Source organism: Centropristis striata, chromosome 5, assembly GCF_030273125.1.
Source record: "Centropristis striata isolate RG_2023a ecotype Rhode Island chromosome 5, C.striata_1.0, whole genome shotgun sequence".
Taxonomy (NCBI): domain Eukaryota; kingdom Metazoa; phylum Chordata; class Actinopteri; order Perciformes; family Serranidae; genus Centropristis; species Centropristis striata.
The window spans coordinates 7,940,173-7,965,387 of record NC_081521.1 but is presented as its reverse complement, the minus strand read 5'-3'; the positions used below and the strand labels follow the sequence as shown (position 1 = coordinate 7,965,387).

Genomic DNA, 25,215 nt, shown 5'->3' with positions numbered 1-25,215 from the left:
AATCCTTTATATTTGAATTTTTCCATAATTTCTTCCAAACATTGCATATTGCATTAATATTTTTTTATGTAGTGCCAGATACTCCCTCGTGGTATATTTTGGCCACGAAGGTCACAAGAGGGTAGTAAATTTGAGGAGGGCATAAGGGTTAAACAAAAGGTAAATATTATATGTGTAAGGCTAACTGTGAACAAGCTTAAAGCTAAAAACCACTGTAATGACCAGTGGAGGCTAAGATAATGTTACTGTATGCTGGACAGCTACACTAGGCTACACTAGCAACACTAAAGCAAAACATTAATTTAATAGAATACACAAATGTAATTAGTCGACCTACTCATGACCTAGCTGGTGCAGTGATAATATAAGATCAGAAAAAATAATCAGCACACTAGACGATAACTCTTTTGTAGTGATATTATATTATAAGGTGTTTGGTGAGCCGTCTGAACTTTCTGTTGACTTCTTTCTGAGGCTGTAGTGGGCTTGTTTTTAACCCATAAGAACCCAGACCCAGTTATCCTTAAAGGCAAATTTTAGGGGATATACTACAGACCAAGTGGACCACATAGAACACATTTATGATGTTTAAAAAAAAAAAAATAATAATACTACCCCTAAATAACAAAGATCTGTGATGTGACATATATGTTACAAATGGGCGTTTATGGTATTTATGTTTAAAATATTTCTTTATATTTATATTTTAAAATAAACACATTTTCTGCTTGCAGAGACACAAATTTACATTTTTCTTTGCATCTCATTTATCATTTATCAAACATTTATAAAAATTGTGACATTAATAGTGCTATTTAACAACAAATTATATTTCAGATTTGTTTTAAGTAACAAAATAATAATAAATAAAAACAAGAATAGAATTGTTAAATGGGTTTAAACTTAGCATAGTAACAAAAAATAAGCTTTTTGAAATTTTTCACATTTCTGTTTCCAGTCACAGTTACATTTTGGAGAAGTAACTTCTTGTCAAAGTCACATGACCACCACACCAGGGTGTTGAGTATGTGTTGCTTAGGGATTTAATGAGTTAATGTGAAGCATAAAGCTGAATATGGGAGATTCTAGAAGATTTAAAGTGTTTGTTACACAGGTGTCACCATGGGTTCTTATGGGTTAAAGCTATGATCTGATGAATTCATGGTTTGATCTGCTGTCAGGATATTGCTCCAGACTTAAGGTACATTTTAACAAGGGAAGAACAGCTATGGCCATTTTCAACATGCTCCATTGACCTCTAATCTCAAGAAATCTGAGTGAATGGGGGGCACTTTATTATAATCTCGTGCAGTTTTCCTCATACAGTACAAATGTGTTCTTTGAATATTTCTGCATACCTTGTGGGTTCAGTGAGCCAAGTTTTATTCATGTGTGACGACATAATAGTACTCATAATAGTGTTTCACGGCAGTGAGAGCATTTGATGCCTCAGTGCTGGAGGCATCATGTTGTCTGTCAGTCTGTCCCATTCTTGTGGATGCAATATCACAAGAATGCTTTGAGGGAATTTCTTCAAATTTAACAATTGGACGAACTTAAGATGAACTCATTAGACTAGTGCAGCCCGCAGGAAGTATGTATTCGTACATCATATGCCACACTACAACGTATGTAACTCCATAAAACACTTACTTTTCATAAGGTACCACACCATCCAGCACATACACAGTGAACATTGACATTCGCTGGAAACTATATTAATATTATTGGAAAATCGAACCTTGTAGCCACTTTAAAACTCCTAAAGGTAGGTAGACTAAATAGACTTCAGATGAGATGAGTCAGGGTGGAAATCCAGAGTGAATTGTGTTACTGACCAGAAGGTTAATCATCTGTCCCATTCTTATGAATGCAACATCTCAGGAATGTCTTGAGGGAATTTCTTCAAATTTGTCCAAAACATTTACCTGAACTTAAGGATGAACTGATTACATTTTTGGAGGTCAAAGGTCGAGGTCACCTTTGTCTGTTCCATTATTGTGAATATGATATTTCAGGAATGTGACATATTCACTAACTTGCTATTACTGAGTGACTGAATCTGTTAGTTTGAGGCTTATAAATTTAGGAACTGTATTAAAGTTAATAATAATTAGTTTCACTATCTTCATATGGCAATTGCTAATCTTACATAGCCATATATAGATCATTTACCTCATTACTATTCATCTTTCAAAAGGCCTTATTTCTTCCACCACATCACAAAGATTTATGTCAGCTGAATACATGTCTTCCATCCTCAGTGTTACATTTCAACCATTACAAAACAATGTAACTGACATGAACTCAAGCTGACCACAGTCATTGTTCTTTATCAATAGAGACTACAAACGTTTAAATGTACAAAGTGTGAGGGTTCTTGATGCTCAAAAATGGAGAATGACTTTTAGAATGAAGGATTTGACAGCTTTGTTCACTTGTGAAGTGCTACTCCAGGAAAGATACCATCTGGTTTGGAAATAGCATCTTCAACAAACACAAGTCCCAGTGGTTGCAGGCGACATGTCACCGTGCTGCACAAAAATGGAGCAGCTTCATCGCCCACTCATTCTGAACACTGCTGTGGTGATGCTATCAGTGTGTGTGTGTGTGTGTGTGTGTGTGTGTGTTCTTGTACTTCCTACATAGTGAGGACCACAACACGTTTTAACAACAATGTGAGGACATTTTTGCAAAGTGAGGACATTTCGGCCGGTCCTCACTTCTTTAAAGGCTTTTTTGAGATTTCAGACTTTGTTTTAAGGGTTAAAGGTTACATGATAATGATAATTAACTGAAACTGTATTGTGTGGTTACAAAACTAACTAAAATTATAGTGAAAATGTCCTTCGTTTCGTCTTTGTCAACGTTTTTTCATACATAATGAAGATCGATAAGGCAAAGGAAATTAAGGCAAAATTTACTGTGACCTCTTTTAATCTTCCACCCAACAAATACCCCATTACAAAAAGTAAAACTAACACTAAAACTAATAAAAACTAAACTAAAACTAAAGCATTTAAAAATAAAAAAAATAAAACTAGCAAACTCACTTTAAAAACTCACAACAAAATTAAAACTAAAACTAATGAAAACTATTATAACCTTGCAAGAGAATTCACTGTTCCAATGAGGGCCCTCACAAAGATAGAAGTACAAGAGTGTGTGTGTGTGTGTGTGTGTGTGTGTGTGTGTGTGTGTGTGCATGCATATCAATGCACCTGTGAACAACCACAGCCTCTCTATCAAAAGGTCTAGTACAGGAAATGTTTTGAACCGCTGAAGACTTTAATCTCTACATGGTTGCAGTGGATGCTGGATGCTGATTGGCTGGAGGGTGTGCGTCATTGTCAGATAAGCACAGCTCTGATATTGTGTTCTCCCTAATGTCTGCAGGGCTAAAGAGCAGCACAATAATGTTGATGACTAACACTGGTTGTGTTGTCCAAAGCACATTATCCCTCTATGGTACACATTATGATACTAGGAAGGAAAAAAAATGTTTGTTTGGAGTGTTTCTTTGTCTTAAAATAGACTAAATAAACATGATTTGAAGAAATTTTATAATTTTTATATTTTGGAAGTTTTGGGGGTTTGTTGCCCGTAGGCAACATTGAACCATAATGGTGCACAATTGAAAAAGAGTTTTTTCCCCCCTAATTTGAACATTATTTACTAACAAGATTCAGTAGCTTCAACAGAAACATTTTAAATTTAAAAACATAAAAGGAACTTTTTTTAACCGTTTTCTTGTCTGAATGTTTCCTGTAGGCAACATAGTACCATTGAACCAACGACTCACTGAAAATAATGTCTTGAACAATTTAAGTCCACATTTGCATTTTAACAAGTTTCAATTATTTCATTGGAAAATAAATTGCATTAAACTATCGAAAAAGAAGGTTTACTCGCCTATCAGTAGGATTTTTTTTTTCCAGATGGAAAAGGGCCAGGAAATTTGGAGTGTTTTTTTGTGGCACAAAATGGCAAAGATGTTTACTTTGGGAAAGTCTGCAAAAACGGGTCAGTTAGGCCTCCTGGAGGTCATGTGACAAATGAAAGCATTGCAAGTGGTTCCCTATACTCTTCCCTCTTTTTAAAGTATCGCATCACTCAAAAATGATATAAGAATAATAAAAGAAAACGTCTTTATCATGAAGCCCTGGTGTCTCTCCTGTCCCGGCAGAATGATGCCTGAGACGCCCGGCGACACTGTTAGACGTGGACAAGTTCAACCACAACGTGACAAGACCAAACAGCTGGAGGAGCCACGGCGCCGGCACCCTCCTCCTCCTCCTGCTCCTGCTCCTGCTCCTCCTCCTGCTCCTGCTTCGCCTCCTTCTCCTCCTGCTCCTCAGACCAGGGCCGCCTCAGGAAGTCAGGTATGCATATCCCTCTATGGTACGCATTATGATGCCAGTTAGGAAAAAAAGTGTTTTTTGTCTTACAATAGACTAAATAAACATAATCTTATAATTTTATTTTAGTTTTATTTTTTAATTTCATAATTTTTTTTCTTTTTTTTTTTTTTTTGGGGGGGGGGGTTGTTGTTTGTTGTTTGTTGTACCATAACGGTGCACAAGTTAAAAAGAAAGTTTTCAAAATTAATTTGAACTAATTAAAACTAGCAAACACACTCTAAAAACTCATTAAAACTAACTGAATTTGAAAACAAAAATTGACAATGAAATTAAAAATAATGAAAAATCCCAAACTATTATAACTTTAACTTTAATATATCATGATGTCTAATGTTGTTTTCCCCCTAATCCTTACCACATAGTTTTTAGTCCCAAATCTAAACTTTACAAAACTGAGGCCTTCTGCACATACTATAGACAGAGCAGCATCTCCTTCCCCATTTGAAGAAGCTAAAAACAATTGATAACTGCCACTTAACGGGCTGATAACATTTGAATTGGTTTTATTTTCTCCTTCCAGAGTTGGAGCAGTATGGAAGGCATTTGGCAGAAACAGCTGAGACCATCAGTGCTGCGTCAGGTTTCCCAAGCAGCTTCCAGACGACTATGGAGATCCAGTGACGGTTAGTATCCGAACATCATCATATTACATGACAATCATTTCATGTGTGCTGAAATGTTTAGCTATGTCTCATTCTGCATTGCTTCCAGTCTGCACAAACAATGTGAGCCTTGTTATAAATTATGCAACTGGCCTTCAGAGCCATTCTGTTAGTTCTGTTTCCTACATTGTAAATAAAACAGGATGTGATCACTTTTTAACCCTCATAAATGTACAAAGACCACGGCTGTATCCCAATGTCATGAAGGATCCTTAAACAGCTGAATTTAAAGGAGACTACGTCAGAGACATCCGCTGAAGGACTGTCCCAAAGTCCACGGTCCTCCAGAGCAGTAGCTCTCAACCTTTTTGAGTCGCGACCCCCAATTTAACATGCATGTTGTCCGCGACCCCCGCTCACTGAACAGAATCTCACACGCACAAAAAAGAAACAAAATGACCAAAAAAAGGAAACAAAATGACCAAAAAAGACACAAATTGACCACAAAAGAATCAAAGAAGACACAAAATGACCAAAAAATACAAATTGATCACAAAATGATTAAAAAAAACACACAAAATGACAAAAAAACACACAAAATGACAAAAAATAAATAAATTAAATGACCAAAAAGACTAAAACACATTAACACATGAAGACTTTAACACAGTGGAGACAGAGCTGACTTCCAAAATGATTTGGCGACCCCCAGAAATCATCTCGCGACCCCTATTGGGGTCCCGACCCCAAGGTTGAGAATAGCTGCTCCAGAGGACAGAGTCCTTCTTCTGCCCAAATTCCAAGGATGCATGTGTGTATCCTCCGTGTCCCGCATACCCATAATGCCTTGCACACACCGGTCTACTGGGAGATTTAAAGATGGCGAGCGAAGAAACAGCGATGCCAGAGGCCTCATATGAATTTAAATATAAGTATTTTCAGTTTACACTGAATGTTTGTAGTCACATAACTTACAATACATGTGTTCAAAGTCAAGCAGAAACATGTATAAACAAAAGCCAGAATATTTATCTAAAGATAATAAACGTCATCTTGATACATTGCCAGTCAAGTAAATTGATGCCGTCTCAGTCGCTAAAGTTATTAATGTTATTTCATATAAATGCGCCAGATGATGATGTACTTTGTGCAAAGTATACGTAGCTATGCCATTCAGAAAGTTATACATGTGTTTATTGTGTTAGTCATCTGAAGTTTAAAAAAAAAACATTCAACATTGACATTCTCAGATCATGTAAAACCAAAGATATGATAATAAGATAAGATAATAATGATAATATGTAATATTGCACAGTTTGTTTTTGAAGAGTTGCAGCTAACAAGGGAAAAATGCCCATAAATATACATGTTTTTATGGGACTTTTTTGAAGATAGTTTTATTATATTTACATTTTACCTTTTTGTATGTTCATATTTGTATCAACAGTTCATTGAGCATATTTGTGGTTTTTATTGTAGTAAATAGTTTAATTTTTCGACTCGGATTTCATGATTTTTCTGCATTTTTGGGCTCAATATGTTGATAAAGTAGGTTACAGTGAGAAAATAATTGTCAGATCATATAGGTGAAGAAAAAATGGATACCAAATATGGGTATAGTAAACATTTTTTATGTGTTACATCAAGGGAAAAATCAAAAGTATTCAAAAACGGCCAAAATAGGCTCAGACCCCAGAGGGTTAACAGGGACCGACAGTCTGCTATTATTATTTATAAATAACTCTTATTGTACTGTACTGTAAAATAAAACTAGAAAATTTCCCCTGGGGAAATTCTGAAAGGGCCTCGGGGGCTACTGCCGGTGTGTGTACACTATGATGATATTCTTCAGAGATTTCAAACTATGCCCTTTAACCTCAAAATGCGTGTGTGTATGTGTGTGTGTGTGTGTGTGTGTGTGTGTGTGTGTGTGTAGCGAAAATCGCATGAAGTTACCTGTGTGTGTGTGTGTGTGTGTGTGTGTGTGCACGTGTGTGTATGTGAAGCATGTGTATGCATGTGTGAGGAGTGTGTGTGCTTACGCGCATGTGTGTGTATCTGTAACTGTAATCACATCAAAGATCAAAGGCAATCAGATCAAAGCAATCAACAGAATTAATTGACACCTGTTCCAGCGCAGTGACAGCAGAGGTGGACAGACTGAAATTTCTGGCCTCGAACAGAAAGCATTTTTGGCAAAACCATAATAATGAAATTATGCCGGAGAAGTAGACATTTAAAAATCTCCAATTATTGTTCTTTTTCGCTCATTTTTTGTCGGCCGTCCCATTCATTTCAATGCAAATTTTTGGGCAGTTTTTCGCGACTTATGTCGCGAAAAATTCGTATTCTGTAGAGAAAAGTGATAGCACACCGATCCCGATCAAACCGCACGTTTTGATATATAATTTGTCGTGCAACTCTTCAAGTTGTAGGACTAGTAGCGGGACGAAATTGCGTCCGGAAGAGGAAGAAGAAGAAATCCACAGTATAACAGTAGTTCGCCCCGAGCACTGGTCCCTACAGCTATTGCTGTATGGGACCAGTGCTTGGTGAGATTGCCCCGAGGCCCTAATTACTAAAAAAATCACAGAACACATTTTCATGGTGAGTTATGCTCCGCTGCTTTTATGAAAGTGCTTTTATGTATCGGCCAAATTCATCCAGGATCAGTTAAATATTCAGGTTTAATCCACTTTGTGGCTTTTACTTGATAAATCGTGGAGATTCAACCTTAAAGCATCTTCTTCTATTTTCACAAATATGTGTCAGAGTGCTGATATTAAAGCCACATCCATGTCATGAACTGGTTTTGAAATTGCGGCGCTGAATTTAAGCAGGACGTCCAGTTACACAATGACACACAGCTGCACATGAAGGCTGCTCCATTAATGTGTTGCACCAGTGAAAGGAAGGACTCTGGCCTCTGGAGGACCCAACTCCGAAGGAAGGATCCTACCAAGGAAGGATCCTTCCAAAGAAGGATCCTACCAAGGAAGCATCCTTGACTTTGGGATACAGCCAATATATCTAACCTGTTAAAACCCATGGGGTAGGGTTATAGGGATTGTAAGCAACTCAACTGTATCTGGGTTTTAGTACACTCTCAGAAAAAGGGGTAAAAAGTCCTTTTTTGTCCCCCGAGGTACAATCTACACTAATGTACCCCCTAAGGCCAATTATTGGACCTTAAGGTACCTATATGTACCTTTTTGAGGGCCAAAAAGGTAAATATGGGTACCCAAGTGGTAAAAGGTACATATATGTACCCTTTCTTTTACATGTTGGGGTACAATAGACAATCTGTGTTAGGCTCTACAAATTACAGTAGCCTAAATATTAATTATTGTTTAAATAATTATTTAGTCTTTCTTCAGCAGTAGGTTAGTTATACTTTTATAATTTTAAACAATTTTACATTGTTTAGTTAAATGAAAATGAAATGGGAAATAAAAAAACAACAACATTCTGATAAAGTGAAAACTTATTTGTTTTTTTGTATAATGTAGATACACAAAAATATATAAAATGAAATACTGGTACAATACTGTACCCTATAAAGGCTAATTGTGTACCCTTTTTAAAGGTCCATTTTTGTACTTCAAAATAAGGGTACAAAAAAGTACCTTCTGAGGGTACTGCCCCAGTGACAAGCCATTGTATCCTTAAAGGTACAATTCTGTACTCTATTTTCTGAGAGTGTATCAACACTGGCATTATGTTATGTTGCATATATTTACAACTAATCAGAAGCGTCTATCAATGCTTTCTTCCCCGTGTGCATCCAGAAAATACTGCAGCTGTCTCCACTTGCAAAGAAGAGGTGGATGCAGGTAGTTTTTCGTTTTCATCTCACAGGAGCTCCTCTCCCAGAGAAAGTCTTCACGCCGTCCCCTCAAGGAGAGACGGTCCCAAGCAGAGCTCCGTCCAGGCCAGGACTCATGATGGGTGACTATGCAAATTATCAAATGCCATCCAATCAGTGGCGGGCGGTGCATTTCACACTTAGGCCTTCAGTGATGTCCAACTTAGTCAATAAATACCTTTCATTATGCCAGCATTTATAACACCAGGACTGGAGAGTGGTTAGAAACACACTTAAGCACTACTGGGCATTGCATCACCTCAGTTGTGTACAAAATGGGCTATTATCCGACGCATTTTAAAAATCAACAATACCGCATTAGCAACTAAAACATATCTGGTATGCTACTGTCAAAACTTAAAAATAAAAGGGTCTTTAAAATTATCTTTCCAAAAAGTTTTATTTAATGAGTCCACAAAGAATATGCAAGCTTTAACAAGATTGTACAATACATTGCAAAATCGCAGTTTAATATCAGAAAGACACTAACAAGACGGCCATACTTTGGCGACAGCGACACAATAAACAAGTCTCTTTGTGAAAAAACTTTTTCATGTCAAAACGTGACGTATCACGACTTTCTGTGACCTGTTGCTTTGAGTACAACCACACAGCTGCGGCAATGCACCAGATTATTTACATACCGTTAACAGTCCCGGGTGTGACTCTGTTGATCTGCATAGCACTGCCGTGGCTCAAACTAGTAAGTATCCATATCCAATCACAGGACGCGTAAATGTCACGTTCAACGTGAGGCCAGCTCGAGGGCCTTACTGACACAACTCGTGATCTGATTGGCTATCGCAACTATCTATCAACTGTATTTGCCCGTTCACTTACAGTGCACAGACTCCTGCATTGTTGATTCTGAAGGCCCGGGCAGATTTCATACAGCCTGGCAACATAAGATAGCTGAATTCTGATTGGATAAAAACTCTAACCTAAAAACAACAGCACAGGAAGGAGCATAATATGGCATGAAGAGAATATGAATACTTTTAGATATTTAGGGAAAGAAAATTAAAAATTAAATTAACCTTTATCATAATTATGATCATGATTTCTGGTTATGTTAGGCCAGCAGAGAAGGCCTTGTTGGCCCTGACGGCCCACCACTGCATCCAATTAATGGGTTGGCATAATGAAAAACTAAAATATATCTTGATCATCTAAAGTTCCCTATTTGGCGAGGTTAAACCAATGCAGAGCTGTTTCTGTAGAACAGTGGAGCAGCTGGAGGGCTCATGGGAAGTTTCCATCCAGTTTAAATGTGTCTGATGTTCTGATCATGTCTGCGAGAGCAGCTATTCTCAACCTTGGGGTCCCGACCCCAATTTGGGTCGCGAGATGATTTCTGGGGGTCGCCAAATCATTTTGGAAGTCAACTCTGTCTCCACTGTGTTAAAGTGTTCATGTGTTTTAGTCTTTTTGGTCAATTAATGTCTTTTTTTTTTTGTCATTTTGTGTCTTTTTTTGTCATTTTGTGGGTTTTTTTGATAATTTTGTGTCTTTTTTTTGTCATTTTGTGTCATTTTTGGTCATTTTGTGTCTTTCGTTTATCATTTTGTGGTCAATTTGTGTTCTTTTTTGGGCCATTTTGTGTCTTTTTTGGTCAATTTGTGTCTGTTTGTGGTAATTTTTGGTCATTTTGTGGTCAATTTTGATTTTTTTTTTTTTTTTGCTTAATTTTATGTAATTTTTTGGCAATTTTGTTTTTTTTCTGACAAATCCCAAAGTAGCACAGACAGGGAGATGTTTTAGTTGTTCTCTGCTTCATTATTCGTCCAAATTTTGTCGTATCAACTGAGTTTGTATGATCTGAACTGTGCGTGTGAGATTCTGTTCAACATGCATGTTAAATTGGGAGTCGCGACCCAAAAAGGTTGAGAACTACTGTGCTAGAGGAGCTGGTGTTGCAGGACTATGAGAACGGGGCAGCTGCTGCAGGTCGAGGCATTAAGTCCCTGGATAGTGAAAAGAGAGTGAATGTTAGGTTTGTTACCATCAAATTGAGAATGGGCGTATGTATTTCCAAATAACAGTATTCCCGTTTGAGATTCAGAATGGAGAGAAGATCTCTGGTTGTTGTTATCAGAGAGCTAAAACACAGATACATCTAAAAAAATTTGAATATTGTGAAAAAGTTCAATATTTTTTGTCAGTTATTTCAGAAAGTGAAACTCATATATTATATAGACTCATTACACATTGAGTGAAATATTTCAAACCTGTATTTCTTGTAATTTTGATGATTCTGGCTTAGAGATAATGAAAACACAAAACTCAGTGTCTCAGAAAATTAGAATATTACATAAGATCAAAAAGAACAAGGATATTTTAAACACAAATGTCATGCTTCTGAAAAGTATTTTCATTTCTATACATCAATATACTGACACACTGAGTTTTGTGTTTTCATTACCTCTAAACCATAATCATCAAAATTACAAGAAAAACAGGTTTGAAATATGTCACTCTATAGGTAATGAATCTATATAATGTATGAGTTTCACTTTCTGAAATGACTGACAAAAAATATTGAACTTTTTCATGATATTCAAATTTTTTGAGATGTACCTGTGAATGCTGCTGCATTTAATCCGTTTAATCAGTTTAAATTCACAAATGAACCCAAGATTCACCTTTGGTCCGATCACAACACTTAGAACAGGTCTAATGTGGGTAAACATATTTTCCATTTAGAGATCAAACTGAAAATAAAACTGAAATGTCACTCATGAGTCATTACACAGGAAACGTGTGTTCAGACAACCACGTAGAGAAGGTTGAATGGACGGATCAGAAGTTATTAGGGGCCAGTAGCTCCACCTGCTGGCCGGTTGAGAAGGTTGTTATCAGCTCACTGAAAACAAAGCAGTTATCCAACAAGACTCTTTTGTCAGGACAAGAAAAGACAGTTTAGGTAATCACATTATTTGGCTAACCTAGAGCAGTAGTTCTCAACCTTTCTGAGTCACGACCCCCAATTTAACATTCATGTTGTCCGCGACCCCCGCTCACTGAGCACAATCTCACATGCACAGTTCAGATCACCCAAAAAAGAAACAAAATTACCAAAAAAGGAAACAAAATGACCAAAAAAGACATAAAATGACAAAAAAAGACACAAAATGACCAAAAAAAGACACAAATTGACCAAAAAAAGACACAAAATGACCCCAAAAAGAAACAAAATGACCAAAAAAGACACAAATTGACCACAAAATGATCCAAAAAAGACACAAAATGACCAGAAAAGACACAAAATGAGTAAAAAAAAATAAAAAATGACCAAAAAAAGACATTAAGTGACCAAAAAGACACAGTGGAGACAGAGCTGACTTCCATAATGATTTGGCGACCCCCAGAAATCAGACCCCAATTGTGGTCGGGACCCCAAGGCTGAGAACAGCTGACCTAGAGGTTTATTTTCAGGCTCTCATTTATTCAGCCTGCCCTTCTTTCTGAGAAGTTATGTGGATAAATAACATCACGTTGCTTCCCACTTTACTCTTGTCAACACAAAAGATAGTTTTGTACAACCTTGCTTATCAGGAAAATGTATCTTGATAATTTAAGTGTTGAAGCAGACATAGCAGAGCAATAAATCTGTTAGTTATCCAGTTGTTACAGATATCGATCTAGTAGTTATCGGCAACATCTGTGCCATTTGTGCTGCAGAGAGTTATATATAGCTATAAACAAGTTTATATCTAATTATAATAATAATTGTTATTGAATTTTTCATATAACAAGAACAAAAAAATTTAATAAATAAAAATAAAGATAAATACAAATATAAAGCATTCGGCTGGAGAAACACGGATTGAAGGTTATGTCATGTGTTACAAATAATAAATCAAATAAATAATAATAAAGCCGAGTAGCCAAATATACATTACACAAACCAGCATAGACAGCCACAAAAGCAAAAAAACAGAGCTGTCTTAGACAAAAACAACCATAACAACAAAAACCACAGGGGGTAGGCCAAATCATATACATTTAAAAAAAAAATCATATATTCATTCATTATCCTTTTCCGCTTATCCGCACTCGGGTTGCGGGAAAATTCATATATGATACATAGAAATAAGAGTGGGGGGAGTCCCCCTAAAGACAGCATCCAGTTTTATATAAATAAAAAATATAATAATGATAATAAATATGTGTTGATCCGTACTGTATTATCTCACTTATGGTCCAACAGGCCCTTCAACACAATGACAGTTAGTCTGGTACCTATATAAGTCAGGAATGGGGACCAGATTCTACAGAAAGCATCAGTCATACATCTGGACCTACAGTATATATTAAGTATTTCATGGGAACATATCAACTTTATGCCTTCCAGCTATTGTGGCAGGTTTACAGTCTATCCACTTCAGCAATGTGATTTTCTTTGCACAAAAAGTGAGAATAGAGAAGATGCTTTTGGAATGTGCACTTTTAAGTTGTGCGTCCACCAGTCCAGAAACAAGCTTTTTTAATTGTACACTTCAAAAAAAGCCAACTTGTATTTTTTTGGCCTAAAATAGTGATTTAAGTTGGTAAAACTTGGAAATATAAATTATTGACATTTAGGGCAATAATGTAAGTTAGCACAACAAAGCAAGCCAGTTGTCTGCTCAAAAACAAGTTGATGAGTTGTTGTTACTTATATCTTTAAGTTGGGGTTCAAAACGAGGGACAAGAGTTCTGCTAACTCTTATTTCTTTGTTGTGAAATGCGGGAAATCGTTGAAATTCATTAGCGAAAGCTAGCAGCTAATTGATGCTAGCAGCTAACTGATACTAGCGGCTAACTGACGCTAGCGGCTAACTGATGCTAGCGGCTAACTTATGCTAGCGGCGCTGCTTGTTACAGCTACAAGAGTAGCCATTAGCATATCAATGCTAACTCCAAATTGTGGTTGTAACATTAGCTGACATTTCATAGCGGCGTTACAATCGTGCCAATTCAGCACATTGCAGAAGTTAGCAGAAGTAAGGATTAAAAGTTATTACAATGTAAAATTATAAGTTAGTATAACTTACAGTTGAGTTGACAAAAATCTGAATTCAGAGTTGAGCAAACTCAAAAACAAAACTTAAAGTATTTAGTTTAATTGTCCAACTTAAAATTTTATCGAAGTTTGTTGCCTTGAAATTTTGAGTTCACCCAACTTTTCTTATTTTGCAGTGTAGAAATGTCTTTTCAACTTTTCCCTTTCATACTTTTGCACCATCACTGTTACATTGTACATGATATCTCTGACATCTGTGTCCCCTCAGCGCCCCGGAGGGCTCCAGTCCTCTGTTTGTGAACGGCCTCTGCCGCTGGCCTGGCTGTGATGTGGTGTTTGAAGATTTCCCTAGTTTCTCAAAGCAAGTACCGTAGACTCCTGAATACATCCACTGAATGAAACTCTTTAAATTCTGCCCCCTTTAATAGAGAATTGAGGATGGAGGATTAGAGTGTATCAGGGTTTGGAATGTTATGATATAGGTAAATAAAGACCATTTAAATTATGTTGAGCATGGGAATATTAGTTGTTGCAACAATTTTTGGACTGATACGATTTGTTACAGAGATTTGGTGCTACATTTTAGCATGTTTACTCAGGATTTGATAGGAAATGGAGGAATTTATCCTCCAAAATACCACATGAGGACATCAAGACATTGAGGAAGACCATACAAATATCCATGCTGTGATTTGGTTTCCAACACTTTTGACATTTGGAAATTTCCGCAAAAAATTCATGGCAATCGAATCATCTCTGGAAACCGTCAATACAAGTGCATCTCAATAAATGAGAATATCATAGAAAAGTTTATTCATGTCAGTAATTCAATTCAAAAGTGGAAATAACACATTATATTGATCCATTACACACAGAATGAAACATTTCATGTCTTCATTTATTTAATTTCTTCTAATTATAATGATCATGGCTTACATTTAATGAAGACCTAAAATTCAGAGTCTCAAAGAAATGTTACTATTGCAAAATACCAATCTAAAAAACATTTAAAAACATACAGTCATGGAAAAATGATTAGATCACCATTGTTTTCTTCAATGTCTTGTTCATTTTAATGGCTGGTACAACTAAAGGTACATTTGTTTGGACAATATAATGATAACAACAACAACAACAACTGATAAGAGTTTAATTTAAGAGCTGATATCTAGACATTTAACATGGTTTTATTGATAAAAGACAAAATCAGTATCAAGAAAAGCATAGGAAATGGCTAGATATCAGCTCTAACATTAGAGCTGATTCTAACATTCTAACTCTTTTGCTGTTATCATTATATTTGTCCAAACAAATGTACCTTTAGTTGTACCAGATATTAAAATGAACAAGAATGCAAGGAGAAGGGTGGTCCAATGATTTCTTTCCATGATTGTAGATACATTGAACAGTGCCTCACTACTACAGACATACATGCAGACCAAAAAGAAGCTTGATACATCAACAGTTTATGTCATTCAGAAGCACTGTGGCAGAGGACACTCTTTTTGACTAAATGTCTTGTATCTGTAACCAGATACAAAACATTAAGATTCAATTTGAGTAAACATTAGGGGCCGCATTCACAAAAATGTTCTTCAGATAAAAATAGGGTGTTCCTAAGAATGTTCTTAAATGCTATTCACCATTTTTTTTCTTAAGAATTGTCGTATGTCTAAGGAACTCTCTCACTTAGGAAGTTCTAAGATTTTTAAAGATTTAAAGATTTTGCCACCAAAGAACTTCCATCTAAAAGTTATAATAAGGACATGCTTTCAGTAACTTGGCCTCCTTAAATAATAAGTTTATAGTGATTCATTAAGTAGTATCAAATACAGCAACTCTGTGATTTACTAAGAGTACATCGTAGTGTAATCTAGGAATAGTCACATGTCACACAGACTGAAAGGACATTTACATTATATGTCAACTGACAGAATAAACTCTATGTGATACATTCACACAAAAACTACTCTGACCAACTTCACTGAACAAAACTTGTTAACAAATTGTCTCGGGCTGAACTAAATATTAAAGAAATCAAATAAATGTCATACAAATCTTTCCACTGTAGCTGTTCTCAGACTGCTGAGGGCTTCTCTTAAAGTTGTGAAGAAATATGAGAAGAAATCCAAGAACTTTGTTTTTAAGAATCTCATTTGTTCTCAAGTTCTATCTGAGGAAAAAACTTAAGAAGGAAGTTAAGAAAAAAATAAAGAAAAGATAAGAATTTCTTCATGAATACCAAATCTTCTTAAATCTTAAAAGAAAAAAATGTCACTTAAGAAACATTTTTTTCCCTAAGAAGGCTTTGTGAATAAAGGGATAAAGAGTAAATGACATCACACCTGTCTCTTCACTGGACACAAAGACATTATGGCTTCTTATCTGCTTTTGGGTTTCATGACAAAACAAATGTACTCTCTAATACTGGACCTTTAACTTTGTCCTATTTGTGTTCTAGGCATCTCCATTCTGAACACAGTCATGGTGACAGAAGCATTGCTCAGTGGAAGGTGCAGCAAGATATTGTTCAGTGCATGGAGAGTCAGGTGAGAGAACCTTAGAAGCTCTACAAATACACCATGAACGCTTGTGGAAGAAATGATCAAGATCACAGTTTTAACTTATCTTGTCCAAACTAGACCATGGCTATTACACTGTTATTGTGTAAATCAGTAGTTCTCAACCTTTTTGAGTCGCGACCCCCAATTTAACATGCATGTTGTCCGCGACCCCCGCTCACTGAACAGAATCTCACACGCACAGTTCAGATCACCCAAAAAAGAAACAAAATGACCAAAAAAGACACAAATTGACCACAAAATGATAAAAAAAGACACAAAATGACCAAAAAAGACACAAAATGACCAAAGAAAGGCTCAAAATGACCCAAAACAAGAAACAAAATGACCAAAAAAGACACAAATTGACCACAAAATGACCAAAAAAGACACAAATTGACCACAAAATGATAAAAAAAAACACAAAATGACCAAAAAAGACACAAAATGACCAAAGAAAGACACAAAATGACCCAAAAGAAGAAACAAAATGACCAAAAAAAGACACAAATGACTAAAAAATGACCAAAAAAGACACAAATTGACCACAAAATGATCAAAATAAGTCACACAAAATGGCCAAAAAAGACACAAAATTACAAAAAACACACCCCAATTGGGATCCCGACCCCAAGGTTGAGAATAGCTGGTGTAAATGACCTCTTAAAAAAACCTGGTTTGACTTTTGCTGGACTGCAATTCAACATCTCGCAATGTGCTGCTTTGGCCAATCAAAACAGATAAAGTGATTGCCATTGTAATAATTTTCTCAGATGAAAACAACAGGCTTAGTCAACTTCAGAATCATATAACAAAATAATAGTTGTTTCAGTATCATAAAGATGGTACTGAAACAACTGTTCTCTTGTTATGTTTTTGCATATAATAATTATGTTTAATACATGCTTTCATTTCACTGTATTGGTGAAATTTGGGACTGAAGGCGTTATGTGTTCAGGTTGGAAAGCTGAGAAGCTATCTGTAACTAAGAAAATCAGAATGCATTTAATTCAAAAGAAAATAAGAGTTTGAACATAAAATATAAAATATTTGTACGGTTTTCAATCGGATATATAGATTATAGATATGCAAATTACTGCATTTTATTTATTTACAATGTTTACATGATTTTGGAGGTTTAAGGACAACGTCAACTTGACATAAAAAAATGTGGGTTTTATTTTGTGCAACACATTTGCCATTAATTTTTGCATTAACAGTATATAAAGACGGACAGCTCCCAACAAAAAAAGCCAAAACATTGCCCACTGGTGGCTGGATGCATTTTCTAATGACATCATTAACCTCTTGAACTCCTTGAGAACATCGTCTTGCCCACCTGACTTTCTGTCTTTCAGAGGCTGTAGAAGGTTCATTTTTAATGCCACAACAAAGATATTGATATTGATATTGATGAACCTAGAAGACGTATGAACCCATTGGTTCCATGTCTTGCCAGTTGGGAAGTGGGTGATAAAAATCTGAGTCTTCTTAATAAGTATTCTGAATCACAGCCTCATGAAACTTTACAACCACAAACCAGAGACCTAGAGGATTCAGAGGATGGATGGCTTTCCTACAGTAGGTATATTGACAATAACAGGGTTTCTTAGCAGTTTACAGAACAAAAGTGCTCGCCATCCAATCGCCAAATCACAGAAGAATCACAGAAATCTACAAAAGTCTAATTTTTAAAAAATCTAATCACAGCATGGGTTGGGTCTTCAAAAGACCATTTTTATCAGTTCTCGAGGGGTCAAAAATGTTAAAATTCAGCAGAAAATATGTGTAACAAATGGCATCAAACCAAAGAAGTGCTGCAATAACTTATGAGATGTAACATGGCATGGTAATGGACTTCATATATTTCGGTCATAATGTTGTAAGTCTTATAGTAATAATGAAAAAAGTTATGAGACCAAATCGGTAAACGTCCTTTTTTCTATCTATATAACGTTATATATAACTTTATTGACACGTTGCCGTGGATACGCATTGTTCTGCTTCTCTCCTGATGACGGCTCGCCTTGTTAGTGACCTGTCAATCAAAGGTAGCCCCGACCCAAATCATACGGTTCTTTATCTTCTATTTTCCTCTAAATGGAGCCATTATATGAACTATTGACATCAAATTGTCATGAAGAAGATTTTGTCCTAAAAAAAAAAATTCCGAGGTAATAAATCAAGTGAGAAGTTTTCTCATTTTGCATTGAAATTAATGGACAGAAATGTTTTTTTAACACTTTTCAATAACCATCATTTATAAATGGTAAACAGATAGTTTATTAATGTTTAATCATCATTTATAAACGTTTATAGGCCATTTAGAATGGTAAATACATCATTTATTACTGTTTAACTAACTAATATACCATCTATTAGCCATTAATAAATTATTTAATGTAAGTTTATATTTAATTTACCATTAACAAACAATTAAAATATAACATTTTTTAACACCGTATTAAGTATGTTAATGATTTTGAAATTATTCATATACCTTTAAGAAATTGGTTGAAACCATTTAACAATTAAATATGTATAGCACTTTGTAAATGGTTAATAATTGGTTTATAAATCATCTATAAACAACACTTAGTTGGTTATTGTAAAGTGTTACCATGTTTTTTGCAGCCAAACTTAGCGCCCCCTGCTTGAAGTTTTGGTAGAATGCAGCTTAAGGCACTTCCTGGTTTGCCTCCCTGCTCAGACCTGGAGGGTGCCGCCTGGGTGGAGCAGAGGTTTGTTAGTTAGAGCCTCATTTTTATGACAAAGATGGAACAGAGTTTGTTTGGTTAGCATTCAAGAGGTTCTGCTCCCAATGACATTCATCTGTCAAAGATTCAGTACAACAGACACTGTTGCTAACTTTAATTAAGTCTGACAAACTCAACATGTCTCGAATTGTAAAATCACTTATGTAAAGTAGAAACGTAAGAATAAAAAATGGCACAAGAAACCTTAATGTTGTGCAATAAACATGAACTTCATAATGAAAAGATGAAGCAAAAAACATTATATTGCCACTTTAAGCACAATTTAATGTCAGTTCAACCATGGGAATTGTCTTTTTCAGCTCATCCTGGAAAAACAGAAACTCATTGCGATGCAACTTCATCTGCAACTCTCTGAACACAAATTCAACGGCTTGGTATGTTGGTTCTCATCACTGTTTCTTTCAGCTTGATTCTCTTGATTAAAATATTTGCTTGAATCCAGTCCCTGAAATAATTTGAGGGTGACTTACATATTTAGACAGTATTCTTGATTCTTGATTTTTTTACCTGGAAAGAAAGCAAATTAAAGTGTCTGTCCATGTCCACCTCCATGACTGCTCATCATGCTGAAGGCAACGTCTGAGTGGCAGTACAGCCTCCCTCTGTTTCTGCCCCAGCCGCAGGGCACTGATGGAGAAAGAGGGCAACAGTGGGGCATTAAACATCTGGAGGAGTTGTCACAGCACAGCTACAGAGCTGCAGGTTCTATCCACATTCTGCCAGGTAACACTTTTAGTCTAGACGGATTTCAGAAAAAAGGCCTTCTATAAGAAGTGAGGAGCATTTATGGGTACAAGTCAGGAACCGGCCTACCTTACAGATCTCAAGAGTGCTGAGTCCAAAAAAAATGGTTCCCAAGCGAAATTTTGAGTTTTTGACCTTCTAATTTGTATATCAAATGGCCAATTGCCCATTTTGCACAGTCATTGGACCATTTCCTCTTAGTTTTTTTGTAAGTAGGCAATCAAAGATGAGGAAATTAAGTTTCTGTATCTATAGTCTAGGGTCAGAGCAAGGATATAGTGGAGGTGTGCCTTTTTTATGTATATATATGTATATGTATATATATATATATATATGCAAAATACCAACTGGAACATTTAAAAGTGATAGATTGAATATTTATGTCGGCCTTAAAAAATGACACAAATAATGCTTAATTTCACCTTAAAAGTTGGTATTTTGCATATATATATATATATATACATAAAAAAGACACTGAGCCTCCACTTTATCCTTGCTCTGACTCTAGACTATAGATCCAGAAACTTAATTTCCTCATCTTTGATTGCCTACTTACAAAAAAACTTGGGGAAAATAGTCCAACAACTGAGCCAGATGGGCAATTTGGCCGCCATTTTGATATGCAAATGAGAAGGTCAAAAACTCAAAATTTCGCTTGGGAACCATTTTTTTTTGGATTCAGCACCCTTGAAATAAGTAAAGTAGGCCAGTTCCCGACTTGTACCCATAAATGCTCCTCACTTTCACTTTTTGGACAATTCCGTCTAGACTATGTTATTTTTAGTCACATTCTCAGGTCTTGAATGACACTAAGTATACTATAGAACCTGGTCTCACAGGAATCCGTGAAATAACCACAGATTCGCTTAACTCAAAATCCGTGGAATAGCCACGGAATCACTCAAATTTCCGTGAAACTGACACGGATTTCGCTACAATGCAAGTTAATGACAGTCATATCCCATGGCTATTCCATGGATATTTTTTCCTATTGGTTTGTTCCAAGTCACGTGACTTTCAAGGTCCCGGCGGTCAGAACAAAAAACATGGCGGACAGTTCTCTCATTTTTAGTGAAAAAATCAATATTTTGACTTAGTTTCTGCATAAAAATGGATTTTGATCACATTTCTAGCGAGAAATATATGTTTTATTTTCTAAATATTCACTCAGTGAATGTACATAATCACTTTGTATGTTGGAATAGCCACGGGATATGACTGTCATTAACTTGCATTGTAGTGAAATCCGTGTCAGTTTCACGGAAATTTGAGTGATTCCGTGGCTATTCCACGGATTTTGAGTTGAGCAAATCCGTGGCTATTTCACGGATTCCTGTGAGACCAGGTTGATATTATAACTTGTGTTAAAATTGATCTGATCGTTTGAGGAAACTGTCTGAAAAGAGACATTTAAAACAGTATCCTTAAAATATACTTAAACCCTAAGCTATGCTAGAATTCAATATTTCAATAGAATCAAAACTACAAATCCAGTCTGAGATTTGTTCAGTAATCTAATACATTTTACAATAACCTGTAATCTCAATCTTTTAATTGGTATACATTGTTGACACATTTATACACAAATGTTGAATTTAAAACATTGTACAGTTATTATCTTTTCATTAACACCATTCTGTCCGTACATGCTCTCAAAAGCCTATTTTGATTCTCACCAACAATCTGTTTTATTGACAGGAAGGTTCCTCAAAAGATCAGATGAATAAATATGTAATCCTAATCACGTGTTTGACTACATATCATTATTGCTGTTGTACAGATTTGGTTCCCAGTATTGAATGTTACAAATACAATAACATCAGGCCTCCATACACCTACGCCTACTTGATCAGATGGGTGAGTAATATTAGATGTTGTATTATTTGTGATGCTGGTGGATTTTATGATTTGTGTGCTTTGACAATCCCTGATTTCACTAGAGCAGCTATTCTCAACCTTGGGGTCGGGACCCCAATTGGGGTCGCGAGATGATTTCTGGGGGTCAACAAATCATTTTGGAAGTCAGCTCTGTCTCCACTGTGTTAAAGTGTTCATGTGTTTTAGACTTTTTGGTCATTTATTGTCCTTTTTTTTGTCATTTTGTGTCTTTTTTGACATTTTGTAGGTTTTTTTGTCATTTTGTGTCTTTTTTGTCATTTTGTGTCTTTTTTTGATCATTTTGTGTCTTTTTTGTCATTTTGTGTCTTTTTTGTCATTTTGTGTCTTTTTTTGATCATTTTGTGTCTTTTTTTGGTCATTTTGTGGTCAATTTGATTCTTTTTTGGGTAATTTTGTGTCTTTTCTGACAAATGCTAAAGTAGCAAGTTATAACTTTACAAGGAGTCTCTGGCTTAAAGCTGACTGTTTTTAGTCTGCTTCATTATTTGTCCAAAATATGTAGTATCAACTGAGTTTGTATGATCTGAACTGTGAGATTCTGTTCAGTGAGCAGGGGTCACAGATAACATGCATGTTAAATTGGGGGTCGCGACTCAAAAAGGTTGAGAACTACTGCACTAGAGGATACACTTCACACACTATTCTGATTAACCTGCCGGCAAAATGAGATTAAGCTTTACAATTAGATCAGGTTCTTTAAGAGCTCAAGAACTGGTTTAGATTAAAGGTCAAACTTCAACTTCACAATAAAAGTCCAGAATTGTTTTATTTTGAGCATTTAACCTGATCAGTATCAAGACAGGTGTAATTCAGTTTTACATTATTTAGCTATAGCTACAGCTATTGATGTGTGTGTGTGTGTGTGTGTGTGTGTGTGTGTGTGTGTGTGTGTGTGTGTGTGTTTTACAGCAGTACACTACTGGATTTGATTTGTTTTAGTTCTGCTACAAACTGTTACAATGATTGCTAATTTGTCAAAACACTGCAGAGGGTTTTGGTCACATGTTGTCCCTGTGTGTCTGCAGTCCATCCTGGAGTCTCCAGACAAACAGCGCACTCTGAATGACATTTACAACTGGTTCACTACCATGTTCTTCTACTTCAGACACAACACTGCTACCTGGAAGGTTTGAACCACCTGATACCTGCTGAAGTCATAAGCACTACACTGTCTGAAGCTTTGCAGCACTTACTAAATCATCTATGTACTCTGAGATGCAACTGCACAGTTTTTTTAGGCCTCGGTCACATTATTTCACACATGATCAAGCTTATTTTACCAGCTCACCTCAGTTACAACATGTTCAATTTTGATGAATGTTGACAATAAAAAAGAACAAATAAAATCATGCTTACTGTTACAAATAGCATCGTCTCATTCAGTGCGTTTACATGCACAGTTTAATTGAGCTATGCTTCAAATCCATTTTGGCGTCTAATCGGACTTCTGTCCTTGTCCCAGTTTACATGCAACTGAGAAAATAGAATAACTGACAGGAACGTGTCCTCCTCCTCAACACTGGGTGGCGATATGCGTCCTTTCAGCGGGTTAATATGGCGGCCTTTCATGTTGACCTCAGTTTAACACTTGTGCCGTCGCTACTGACCAGCTAACGCGACCGGCTAATGCGACCTGCTAATGTGACCGCTAACGCGACCGGCTAATTTGACTGTCTAATGTGACAGGCTAATATGACCGGCTAATGCGACAGGCTAATATGACCGGCTAATGTGACCGGCTAATGTGACAGGCTAATATGACCGGCTAATGCGACAGGCTAATGTGACCGGCTAATGCGACAGGCTAATGTGACCGGCTAATGTGACCGCCTAATGCGACAGGCTAATATGACCGGCTAATGCGACAGGCTAATGTGACCGGCTAATGCGACAGGCTAATGTGACCGACTAATGCGACCGGCTAATGTGACCGCCTAATGCGACAGTCTAATGTGACTAGCTAATGCGACCGGCTAATGTGACCGGCTATTGCGACAGGCTAATGTGACTGGCTAATGCGACAGGCTCATTTTTGGACATCCCATAATATGGTGTTTTTGCGCAATTTTGGGAGAAACTATACTATGTGTATCAACAGACTATAATTGGGCCTTTTCAAGCATTTTTAGGCATTTTAAATTTGACCATTTTTGACATAAATCAACATACTATAGTATTACTTTTTTTTTGAGGGGGTAATTTTTGGACATCCAAAAATATGGTGTTTTTCTGTCATTTGTGGCCATATTATGATCTGATATGTATCAACAAACCATAATGGACGAATTTAAAGCATTTTTAGGCATTTTTAAAGCCATAGTCTGTGTTTAAGTAAATTAACATTCATATTTGATATTTATCCAACCAGAATGCAGTGCGGCACAACCTCAGCCTACACAAGTGTTTTGTGCGAGTGGAGGGAGGGAAGGGAGCTGTGTGGACAGTGGATGAGACGGAGTACCAGAGGAGGAAGGGACAGAAGTATCACAGGTACAAACATCCTCCGGACACTCATGGAACTCTTATTCAGGATTCACACAGAGCCACATGCTGTTCATGGTCAGATATTTGTGCCTGGAAGTATTGAATTTGCTTCACTTCTATTTCCTTAGCCAAAGCAAAAGGAAGGCACTAATATTAATTTCCAAGTTACCAAGAAAAGGCAAAAGAAGGGAGAGTAGGTAGAAAAAGAAAGAAGTGGGTGGAGAAGAAATGGAGGACTTAGGGAAGAAACAAGACATTTTAAATTCAATTCCACTTCAGATTTATCAGTTTTAGCATCAAATATCTACCCATGATAGCACAGTCAGTCAGTGCAACCTGTCACAATAATGTGTGTGTTTGTAGGGATTGTCCTGTGAAGTGGCTCACGTCCTACGCCCCTTACTGTCCAGATGACCGCTGAACACCAGCAGGTGGCAGCACTGAGCTGCTCCAGCACCAAGAACTGAAGAATCTGTTTCATCTGTTTAATCTGTTGAACTGCCAATTTGTATTTTGTATTATTTTCAAATGTTAAACATGTTGCTTAAGCATGGCTGTATCTTTTTTTTTTCTTCTTTTTTTACATCCAGATGTTTTGTACACATACCTGACAGAGCACAACACACTGCACATTAAGAAAATGTCATTCAAATAGACACAACACAAGCAAATGAAGACACATCAACAACAGTTGGCAACACAGGTGCAGCATTTAGAAAAAGTGCTCACAACACCACAGAAACTGTTTCCAGGGGACACTGAAAAGTGGAACACATGTTCTTATGGTTGGTAGCTTATTAGGTGAAGTATGCTATAAGTATGCTATCAGTGTTAATGCATGATTCAGACATTAAAAT

The 25,215-nt window shown here is 36.4% G+C and overlaps 1 protein-coding gene across 1 annotated transcript; it reads left to right on the top strand.

Moving 5' to 3' along the window:
- Positions 1-4,062: 4,062 nt before the first annotated feature.
- Positions 4,063-24,909, top strand: foxp3b (forkhead box P3b). Its single transcript, XM_059332377.1, has 11 exons — positions 4,063-4,382; positions 4,942-5,044; positions 8,812-8,971; positions 14,162-14,254; positions 16,355-16,442; positions 19,531-19,605; positions 19,804-19,954; positions 21,756-21,832; positions 22,900-23,001; positions 24,243-24,364; positions 24,722-24,909. Exons 1-11 carry the CDS (start codon positions 4,155-4,157, stop codon positions 24,777-24,779), a joined length of 1,257 nt encoding a protein of 418 aa, XP_059188360.1. The 5' UTR covers positions 4,063-4,154; the 3' UTR covers positions 24,780-24,909.
- Positions 24,910-25,215: the final 306 nt, after the last annotated feature.